Below are 11,777 nucleotides of genomic sequence, written 5' to 3'. Positions count from 1 at the left end.
CCTCTGACCTCTGACCTTTAACCTTTAACCTCTGACCTCTGACCTTTAACCTCTGACCTTTAACCTCTGACCTCTGTCCTCTGACCTCTGACCTCTGTCCTCTGACCTCTGACCTTTGACCTCTGACCTCTGACCTCTGACCTCTGACCTCTGACCTTTGCAGGAGCAGACATCAACACTCAGGCGGCGGACGGGAACACAGCTCTGTTTGAAGCAGCTAAGAACGGACACGAGGACGTGGTGAAGCTGCTCGTGTCTCAGAACGCCGACGCCAACAAACCGGGGAAGACGGGTCTGTTACCGCTGCACATCGCCGCGCAGAGAGGCAGCGACGAGTACGATCACCGTGACGACCGTCCTCATTTCATCACCTCATCATCTGGCTGCTGGTTCAGTCTGGACTAACTCTGTCTCCTTCTCCTGTCTCCAGGATCGTGTCCTTGTTGCTCCCGGCGACCAGCAAGGCCCGAGTGCGGCGGACCGGCATCAGTCCGCTGCACCTGGCGGCCGAGCGTAACCGTGACGACGTGCTGGAGGCCCTGATCGCGGCGGGCTTCGACGTGAACGCGCAGCTGTCGGAGGAGCGGTCGAAGCTGTACGAGGACCGGCGCAGCACGGCGCTCTACTTCTCCGTCATCAACAACAACATCGAGGCGACGCGCGCGCTGCTGGCGGCCGGCGCCGACCCCAACCTCGACGTGTTCTCGCCGCTCATGGTGGCGGCGCGGCAGAGCTGCATCGAGGCGACCGAGCTGCTGGTGGAGCACGGCGCCGACATCAACGCCTCCATCCCCACGCACCCCACCACCTTCCCCGCCGTCTACATGTTCTCCATGAAGTATCTGCCCATGTTCAAGTTCCTGCTCGACCACGGGGGCCACGCCCTCTCCTGCTTCCACTGTGACCATGGCAACAAGCCCCACCCGCCGCTGAAAACCTCCCGCTCGGACAGAGACCAGGCCGACACGCGGCAGAGGAGAGGCGTTCAGGTTTGTTGGTTTGTTTATTAAAGATACAATATGTAAGAAATCTAAAGCAACTGGCTGTAAAATCCTCCTAATATGTCACAGAGACTCAGGAATAATGTTCATATAACATGATGAACTCACCAACAACAATAGTACAGCCAGAGTATTCGCATTAAAAATCTTTTTTTGCAGACTGCAAATCATGTTTTTGAATTTACGTGTTGACATCACCTAGCGCTCTCTCCCAGTCACGGCGGCGTCAGTGGCGTTTTCAGCTTCAGTCTGCTTCCACTGAGCTGCTGCTACAGCTGGGAGAAAAAACCAGATCGCTGTGTTTTGAATTTGACTGCAGTAACCGTTTTTGGCCACATTCTTACATATGGCACCTTTAAAGACTCCCATTAGCTGCTGGACTTTCCAGCAGCTTCTCTCCCTGGGGTCTTGATCACTGAAATTATAATACAATACATATTTTCATTAATACATTGACATACATATTCACAATATTCATTCGAGGTCACTGATCCAGTGTTTGTCAGTCAGGTTTCTGGATTCAGACGCTCCTTAAAGGATCATAGGGCAGGATTTGTGAGAAAATACCGGAAAATACCCATGCGTTTTACGTTTTTTAAATAATAATGGGTGAGGAAGCGTTCAAAACCAAAAAGAACGAGCCCATCCGCGTATCTCTCGATTGCCCTGAACGGGGTCTGTGCTGCAAAATGCGCTGCAATTCAGGGGGTGAATTTCGCGCGCTGGCCGGCGGACCTGACGTCAGCGCGTCCACGACCGCCTTCGAATGGATCAATGGAACGGAGACATGAAGAGGGCAACCGCGGCAGAGCCATTGATATAGTAACAGAGTGGCGACACTCCCCGTTATATCAATCGCTCTGAACCATTGTGGATCCAAATTACTGTTACTGCCAGCAAACGACCCAGCACAACTGGAAGCCCTGTTAAAAGCCCCCCCCCCCCCCCCCCCCTTCACACACGCACACAACAGCAGGCAGGTCACTAACTTACACACCCTCTCCCTCATCACTACTGTCTTATTATTAGCCGTTAGCCGCAGCTAGCGGCTAAAAGCCGACGTTATAACTTTAACAACGTTATCAGGCAGGTGGACAAACGTCCTCTTTTGCCCAGACACGTCCTGGCCGGCGTGTCCGCGACGCGTCCGTTTTTTTTATTTTTATGAAATCATGAATATGTCCGGTGTTGATTGGTTTTCATGGGACCGCGGACCCTGACAGATGCGCTCCGACACCCGGACCCGGCGCGTTAATTCTCGGTACCGGCCTGTAGGAGTAGGAGCCCATATGCAGATCCATGCAGAGGAGCTCAGAGGAACAGACAAGCAGCCTCCTGCTGCAGCACAGTGAAGAGGCAGGTGTGTGTGTGTGTGTGTGTGTGTCTGTCTGTCTGTCTGTGAGAGCGAGAACCTACAGTAAAATACCCCCCCTCCCTCCCCAGATAGGAAAGACTGTAAAGAGTAAAGTAAACAGTGAAAAGTCTGTGCGCGCTCCCGTGCCGGTGGCTTCGCTGGTTGCTGTAGTTACGCGCAGCGGCCGTCGCGTCACTGGCCGTTCTCATTAATCCTGCCCTATGATCCTTTAATGGCGCCAGCCCTGCTCGGTGACTAGTCACCTGTGCGCTTGTCTCGTGTGTACGGCTGCTGTTTTTATTCGTTTTTATGTCCCTTGGGCAAGTTCTTTTAAGTGTATTGCTTCTTATGCATCTGAAAAATGTGGTGGACTAAAGATACAGCGATCGGGCTCTTCCTGTGGTTGTTCTGGGGAATCCTGTGGCTGAGTGTGCGTGCACAATGTGAAGCAACTACTACCGCAGCAAGATACACCTATAGCTCAGGTGAGCTCTTCCAGCTCCGACCTGCCGCTGCGGAGCGTTTGTTACTGGATCTACCAGCAGAAATCAGGCCTAGGAAACGGGGCCGAAGAGGAGGTGTTAAAGTGAGGAACAGACAGCGACGGTTCAAACCTGTTCTCCCGTCTGTGCTTATGGGCAACGTGCAATCCCTGGTTAAAAAAGTGGACGAGTTGGCGGCTCTGTGTAAATATGACAGGCTCTTCCGACAAAGTAGCCTGCTGTGCTTCACTGAGACGTGGTTGTCGGATCGAATTCCCTCCTCGCATATAGAAGTCGAAGGATTCAAGGAAATGAGACTCGATCGTGATTTGAACATGACTGACAAAAAATCCGGAGGGGGAGTATGCATTTACGTAAACCAACAGTGGTGTCATGCAGGACACGTCACGGAGCGGAGGAGAGTGAGCGAGAAGGACATTGAGCTGCTGGCGGTGAGTTGTAGACCCTACTATCTACCTCGTGAATTTTCCAACGTGCTTGTCATCGTGGTCTATATTCCACCGTCAGCAAATGCTAAGAGGGCAACAGACACACTAAGTAAAGTTGTTCATGATCTGCAGAGTAGATCACCCGATGCTCTCACCATCATTAACGGTGATTTCAATCACTGCACGCTCTCGCGCTCCCTCCCCTCCGTCAAGCAATGCGTTACCTGCCCCACGAGGAAAGATAAAACCATTGATCTTTTCTATTCCAACGTAAAGGATGGCTATTCGTCGCTCCCCCTGGCCCCCTTGGGTGGCTCGGACCATAATCTGGTGCTGGTGTCATCTAAATACACACCACTTGTCCACAGACAATCTATCTCCTCCAAATCGGTGCGTGTTTGGTCAGAGGAGGCATGTGAGGAGCTGCGGGGGTGCTTCGAGCAGACGGACTGGACTGTGTTTTATGATGATGAGGACAGTAATGTGGATAACATTGCAGAGTGTGTCACTGGGTACATCAATTTTTGTGTTGATATGATTATCCCATGTAAATCAATTAAAAGTTTTGCTAACAATAAACCCTGGGTAACCAAGGAAATTAAAGCTGCTATTAATAATAAGAAAAGAGCCTTTCTTAAGGGCGACAGGAATGAGCTCAAACTAGCACAGAAAAACCTAAAACGGGCCATCAGGCAGGGGAAGAGGAAGTATAAGGATAGAGTGGAGAGCAAACTCCAGCAGGGAGACTCAAAAGGTTTATGGAAGGGCATGAAATTAATTACAGGTTATGGCCCTACCTCTGCTAAGTTACCGGATGGAGGGTTGGGTGCTGATGAGGCAAACTGCTTTTTTACTAGGTTTGACAATACTGACTTCTCTGCCGAACGGAATGCAGTGTGCGCTACTATCTCTCATAGGGGAAGTGATAGTCATCTTAGCCCCCCTATTGCTATTACATCTGATGAGGTCTGCTCTGCGCTGAAGAGGCTCAGGATAAATAAGGCTCCGGGCCCAGACGGGGTCTCGCCACGAGCCCTGAAAATATGTGCAGAGCAACTCTGTGATGTCTTACAGTTTATTTTCTGTCTTTCCCTCACTCAGTCTAAGATCCCTGTGATGTGGAAAACTTCATGTATTGTGCCAGTGCCTAAAAAAGCAAATGCTCATGACATACAGGATTTTAGGCCAATAGCACTGACCTCTCAGCTTATGAAATGTTTTGAAAGAGTGGTCCTTGGGCATCTTAGTAAGCAGGTTTCTGCATACCAGGATCCACTACAGTTTGCGTATAAGAAAGGAGTCGGTGTGGATGATGCCTTACTTTATATGCTACACAGAGTGTACAGTCACCTGGAGAAAGCTGGTGCATCTGTAAGAATTTTATTTTTTGATTTCTCGAATGCTTTTAATACTATTCAGCCGCACATTTTAGTTAAGAAATTACTTGATTGGAATATAAATAGCTGTACTGCCCAATGGGTTATGGACTACCTCACTTGTAGACCCCAGTTTGTGAAAATGGGTAACGAGGTATCTAAAACTATTTTAACAAACACAGGGGCACCACAAGGTACTGTTTTGTCTCCATTTTTATTTACTTTGTACACATCAGACTGTAGATCAAGCTTGTTGTCTGACTGTCATCTCCAAAAATTTTCTGATGACTCTGCACTTGTAGGTTACATCACTGGAGACAAGCACACATCCTACTTAAGAGAAATAGACAGCTTCGTCAAATGGTGTGATGATAACCACCTCATTTTAAACTTAAACAAGACAAAAGAACTTGTAATTGATTTTAGAAGGAAAAAGACACCAATTACTCCGGTAGTTATCAAGGATGTGGCTATTGAGGTTGTCCCCCACTACAAGTATCTTGGCATCCGTGTGGATAACAGGCTGGACTGGAAAGAGAACACCTGTGCTATTTTCACAAAGGCCCAGTCCAGGCTGTTTTTCCTCAGGAAGCTAAGATCATTTGATGTTAGCAGGCCACTCTTGAATGTGTTTTTTCATAGTATTTTAGCTAGTGTGCTTTTTTATGCTGTTGTCTGCTGGGGGTGGGGGTTGAAGTCTGAGGACAGAAACAGGATTAACAAAGTGATTAAAAAAGCTGGTTCTATCATTGGTTTGCCTCCTGACTCCTTAGAGGTGGTCATGGAGAAGAGGGTGGGGAGGAAACTCTGGTGCATTCTGCACAATAAGGACCACCCACTCTATGTTTTCTTCCATGAACTGAAGAGTTCTTTTAGCAACAGACTGGTGATGCCGAGATGTTCCTCAGAAAGATTCAGGAGGTCTTTTGTACCTGGTGCAGTGAAGTTTTTTAATGAACATTGTTGTTAATTATTGTCGTTTCTGTTGTGTGCTATGCTGAGTAATGCATTGCATTGCACTTATTGTACTGCCTGAGTTGTCAATGCTTGTCATGTTGTAGTATTGTGTGTTGGATGTTGTGCGTACAGAGTGACAATCAATTTCCCTTCAGAGGGATTAATAAAGTAAACCAACCAACCAACCAACAACCATTAAAATACATTACATACACACACACACACACACACAAACATCTCAACACAAGACAAGGAAACAATCTCACAACACAATTCAAAATACACTGACACACACACTCTAGACCAGCGGTACTCAATAGGCGGCCCGCGGGCCGCATCCGGCCCGCCGAACCTTCCAATCAGGCCCGCGACTGAGTTCTACTAGTTTACATATTACTGTATACTGTATTTCTCGGGCTCCGTGTGCCTGTAAGTCAAAGCGCTGGGACATGGAAACACGTGCGGAGCGTTTGTGTGTGCCTGTGAGGCCCTGCACTGGGATACAATAATGCTGACGAACCCAAATCACCATGCGCCAGTGTTTGGGGGGCGAGCTGGCTTGCAGGGTTCTCTGCCTGTCTGCAGAGACCGTGGGTGATTTTCACCGCCGTCTTGATTCAACTGTGTGTGCATCATAAATGGGGGGCCGTTCAGATGAAGCGTCTTTTGCGCGCGCTCAAACCCATTCAATGTAGCCGCGAGTCATGCACGCTCACAACTCAAAAGCCGTAGCCGCGCGCATTTGATGAGACGCAATTGTTTTTTCGTGCACGTCAGCGGTGCACAGCTGCACGACCTGCTTCTCCCCCGGTGTTGTGTCCCGGTGCCTTCGGCCTGTGTCTGTCCTACTGTTTCCCACTGAGCTCTGCCTCGTTTGAAAGGTGAAGGAAGCCCATGTGTGGAAAGACGTCGCCTCCGAGATGTAGAATGTGTATTATAGAAGAGAAACACACATTTCAGGACCAATGACTTGTATCCTCAGAACAGAGTCAGACATGTCCTGTGATGGTCAGCCTCCTTTCATATTTAAGCTGAAAATCACAGGGCATGTCTGAGGATACAAGTCAGCAGTGTAAAGCTCCAGCATGATATGTAAATGATGATATGACAATGTCAAGATTTTTCATTTTATATCATACAAAACACCATGAAGTGTATAAATAAAAATGATGTGCTTACAAGTAAAATACAAAATATTTAAATTATTAGACGAAAAAGGTGAATTTAATTTCAATCTAGGCCTATTTGAATGTGCGGCCCCAAGGTGTCGGTTAAGAAAAATTCTGGCCCTTCGAAAAATGTATTTGAGTACCCCTGCTCTAGACTACGAGAACACAAGAACACAAAGACACTTGCTCAAAAGACAAAAACAAGATCTTTAGAACCGCAGCGTGAAAGGTCTAAAACAGAGACGTCGTTATATTGATCGATTGATTGATGTTTTTATTTTGATTGATTGACAGTTCTGTGAGATGATCTCCGCCCCCAGCATCTGCCGGTGGGCGGGGCCAATCATTGACGTCCTATTGGACTACGTGGGTCATGTGACTCTGTGCTCCAGACTGATGGAACATCTGGACAGTTATCCCGACTGGAGCAGCATTAAGGAGAAAGCAGGTGAGTCAATAACCAATCAATAACTGATAATAACCAATCAATAACTGATAATTCCCCGTTGGACAGAGTTGAGAACATCACTGTGTGTGTCGTTGCAGCCCCCCCCCGGCCCCTCATGCATCTCTGCAGACTGCAGATCCTGCAGCGAGTCCCACACCGACGCGTCAAGAAGCTGCTGCTGCCGGGACGTTTGATTCGCTTCCTGCTGTACAAAGAGGAGTCGCTGGACGATTGATTATTGATTATTGATTATTGATTAACTACTGATGTCCAGCGATACTAACCCTGACACGTACTAATGCTAGCTGGGCAGTCGCAGAATCACTAGTTCAACTACATTTCCCAGTAGCGTGGTCATAACGTGGTCAAAACGTGGTCATAACGTGGTCATAGCGTGGTCATAGCGTGGTCATAACGTGGTCATAACGTGGTCATGATGTGGTCATAACGTGGTCATGATGTGGTCATAACGTGGTCATAGCGTGGTCAAAACGTGGTCAAAACGTGGTCATAGCGTGGTCATAGCGTGGTCAAAACGTGGTCAAAACGTGGTCATAGCGTGGTCATAGCGTGGTCATAACGTGGTCATAGCGTGGTCATAGCGTGGTCATAGCGTGGTCATAACGTGGTCGTGATGTGGTCATAACGTGGTCGTGATGTGGTCATAACGAGGTCAAAACGTGGTCATAGCGTGGTCATAACGTGGTCATAGCGTGGTCATGATGTGGTCATAACGAGGTCATAACGTGGTCAAAACGTGGTCATGATGTGGTCATCTCGTAGTCAACTCGTAGCGTCCACAGCTGCATTTCCCCTCAAGTGTAACTTTAGATTATGTTGCTCAAATATTATTTGTGCAGTTAAAAAAATAAATAAACTACTGAACTGATCATTTTTTCTGTTCCTGTTTGTCTTACAGTTTTATTGATCGCTAGAGAGCAACGACTGGAATGAAGTTGGTTTGATGTAAAAACAAAAAAACAAAACAAAAGTAGCTTTGATGTAGCTAAGATACTTTTTTTACTGTATTTTATTCTAGCTTAGCTTGCTACATTTTCCAAGTAGCTGGCCCAACACTGACACTAGCCCATGCTAACACTAACACATGCTAACGCTAGCTCATGCTAACACTAACACATGCTAAAGCTAGCTCATGCTAACGTAGCCGATGTTATCTGGCCCTCTGCGTTGTGTTTGGTACGGACGGCCCCAGGGGGGGTTCGAACCCTAGTCATGGCGGGCGACGACGCAAACCGCTGTGCCAAGAGGTCAATGAGCACTGGGCCGTCGGGTTTGCACGTCCTTTAAGGGTGAGTGAGTGCAGCCGGACCCTCCGTTACACCAACACTAACACATGCTAACACTAGCTCATGCTAACAGTAGCCCATGCTAACGCTAAGCTAAGAATCACACCCTGGAGGTTGATGTGTGTTCAGGTGAATCAGCTGCCAACCCAAACACCTGAACTGCTCCTTTATTTCCTCCTTTATTATTTCCTCCTTTATTTCCTCCTTTATTTCCTTCCATATTTCCTCCTTTATTTCCTTCTTTATTTCCTTCCATATTTCCTCCTTTATTTCCTCCTTTATTTCCTTCTTTATTTCCTCCTTTATTTCCTTCCATATTTCCTCCTTTATTTCCTTCTTTCCTTCTTTATTTCCTTCCATATTTCCTCCTTTATTTCCTTCTTTATTTCCTTCTTTATTTCCTCCTTTATTTCCTCCTTTATTTCCTTCCATATTTCCTCCTTTATTTCCTCCTTTATTTCCTTCTTTATTTCCTCCTTTATTTCCTCCTTTATTTCCTCCTTTATTTCCTTCTTTATTTCCTCCTTTATTTCCTTCCATATTTCCTCCTTTATTTCCTTCCATATTTCCTCCTTTAGTTCCTCCTTTATTTCCTTCTTTATTTCCTCCTTTATTTCCTTCCATATTTCCTCCTTTATTTCCTTCTTTATTTCCTTCTTTATTTCCTCCTTTATTTCCTTCTTTATTTCCTCCTTTATTTCCTTCTTTATTTCCTCCTTTATTTCCTTCCATATTTCCTCCTTTATTTCCTTCTTTGCAGTTTCCTTCTTTGCAGTTTGACCATGTTAACGACCCGTGCTGTGTTTTTGTTACTCTTTGTTACCTGAGTGTCTGTAAAGAATAAAACAAGTGAATCTGAGCAACGCGGAGACTTTTCTTTAACGAGACGTTCAGGTTTTAGTTTTATAGATGATGACGTCACAGTCTGAGACGCCGCTGAGTCGCGGTGATCAATCAGTTTAACGATCAGTCGGATCCATATCTACAGTTATGTCAGCGCTAAGTGTGTTTATGAGGTGTGTCGCCACGGAAACAGAGATCAGATGCATTCCTGTGTCATGACCTTGACCTGATGATGTCACCAACCCCGAAACACAGGACAGTGAACGCATCGCGCTCAACACAGGACAGTGAACGCATCGCGCTCAACACAGGACAGTGAACGCATCGCGCTCAACACAGGACAGTGAACGCATCGCTCAACAGCAACAAGCTGTAATGACCATAAACAGGATTAATAGTGGGGGGGGGGGGGGGGTTCTAACACTGCTTGAGTGGTGAAAAATACAGAGCTGCGCCTGAACGCACCATCTCTGCTCAGACTTTGAGTTAAAGTGGAACTGAAGGAGCTTCAGATCTGGATACAACAGAGGTGGAGCAGCGTCTGTTTGTGGACCGCAGCCCAGGACCAGGACCGATCCAGGACTGATCCAGGACTGATCCAGGACTGATCCAGGACTAATTCAGGACTGATCCAGGACCAGGTCTACTGTTTTTTCAGGATGATGTTGAGCTTTTTCCTCGTGGTGGTCTTCCAGGTGAGAGCGTTCAGATCTGAGAACCAGGTTCATTCATGTGGATCGTTAAGAACTGAGTCTGTGTATAATATTAATAATAATAATAATATTAAAGTCTTAATATTGATCTATGGATGATTTATCAATGATTAATGAGTCATCAGCTGGTAACAGTTTAAAACGTGTAAAACACTTTGATCCTGAACGTGTTGAACTGAATCCCTGAGTTTTGTCTGCAGGTGCAGAACAGACTGTGACCTGACAGGTAAAACCCAGGGCAGAATGCACAGAGTTCAATGTTCAAGTTCAACATTCAGCACCTTTTCTAACTGCAGGTGAGTTGGGGGGCGTGTCCAGGAAGCTGCAGGTGTTACAGTCTGTTACCTCCTCCCCCCCCCCCCTCCTCCTCCTCCTCCTCCTCCCAGAGAACTGTGGTTCACCGGCAACGCAGGTAAACACTGATCAATAACACAGGTAAACACTGATCAATAACGCAGGTAAACACTGATCAATAACGCAGGTAAACACTGATCAATCAGCTCTTTGATCTAGATGTGCTGAACCTTGTGGGATGAGACGACGCTTTGATGCTCTGACAGTTTAATTAGATTCGTTACGAGATCATAAGCGTCTAAGCCCCGCCCACTTCAATCTGACAGTCTAAGCCCCGCCCACTTCAATCTGACAGTCTAAGCCCCGCCCACGCCTCTGTGACTTTAATCTGACAGGCTGCCGGATTAAGGACACTTTTGGCAACATGTAGAAAAAAAAAGAAGTTTCTGGGTGCTACGGTTTTTTCACAGTCACTGAAAATGTCTCAAACAATATCAGACTACGGCAGCCCACAAGTGACGTCACGTCAACAACGAAGGTGATTTAAACATATATGTACCATCTGTACACCTCTTCTTTCACCACCAAAACATCGTATACTGTCATATAAACAAAAGCAAAGAACACAAATGCAGTTTTTATCCCATTAAAGGTTTAAACCATAGACTGTAAAAAGAACGGCCGTAGCACCGTGACGTCACCCATTGGTTTGGAGGAGTCTGTTTTGTGCCGCTACTACGGGGATTAGAACCGCGCCATGTTGGATTCTACTTGCCATATTTGGAGCGGTGCGGCCGTTGGCCGGCCGAGAGCCCGCCCACTGGCCTCGTAGCAGCGGTCGCCGGACCTGTCACTCAACGGGTCTGCGCCCTGATTGGCCAGAACTTTAACCCTAATAATAGTAAAACGGTAGAGTTTAAAAAAAATTCACCCCCCTCAGAGTGTGTGCGGGGGTAGAAACTATCGATTGAGACCAAAAAAATAAAATGTACCAGGCTGTAAATATGTTTTTTTAAGCTGTAAAATCGGCTATTTTAACATGGGGCTCAATTGGAGTTGCTCCCTTCTGGAGCCAGCCCCCAGCGACAGCCGAGGGGATTGCAGCTTTTTGAATGCGGAAGTGAGCTTCACTTCTAAGACCGACAACTGCCCCCTTGGTTTAAACCAGCCTGCTCACTCAACACAAACAAACCTGGAAGTCATTTCCGAGTGCCGAAAACTACGGACATTCGTCAATCACATACCCACTAAAACACTGAATAAAATTACAAGCTTACCCTCATTTTAAAGCTGAAGATGTGCCCGACAATGATGACCAGATAATCCATAGTATTGTCACGTTTCTCGCAGTGCTAATGCTAAAGTAATTCTCCGTCAGACTGCG

At 46.8% G+C, this 11,777-nt stretch overlaps 1 protein-coding gene across 1 annotated transcript in view; it reads left to right on the top strand.

Annotated features, from left to right (window-relative positions):
• Nucleotides 1–8,845, top strand: part of LOC311007755 (ankyrin repeat and SOCS box protein 2-like) — a gene marked incomplete at its 5' end in the record, with an annotated part of 14,292 nt that extends 5,447 nt beyond the window's left edge. Inside the window, 4 exons of the mRNA XM_084001064.1 lie at nt 164–335; nt 431–989; nt 7,083–7,236; nt 7,335–8,845. Of these exons, the coding sequence (XP_083857190.1) occupies nt 164–335; nt 431–989; nt 7,083–7,236; nt 7,335–7,471 (1,022 nt within the window). The 3' untranslated portion in view covers nt 7,472–8,845. The remainder of the gene's footprint in view (nt 1–163; nt 336–430; nt 990–7,082; nt 7,237–7,334) is intronic.
• Nucleotides 8,846–11,777: the final 2,932 nt, after the last annotated feature.

This window comes from Trachurus trachurus (assembly GCF_905171665.1).
Source record: "Trachurus trachurus genome assembly, chromosome: 24".
NCBI classification, from domain to species: Eukaryota; Metazoa; Chordata; class Actinopteri; order Carangiformes; family Carangidae; genus Trachurus; species Trachurus trachurus.
Note: the sequence above shows the minus strand (reverse complement) of the source record. Positions and strands in the feature narration are given on the sequence as shown.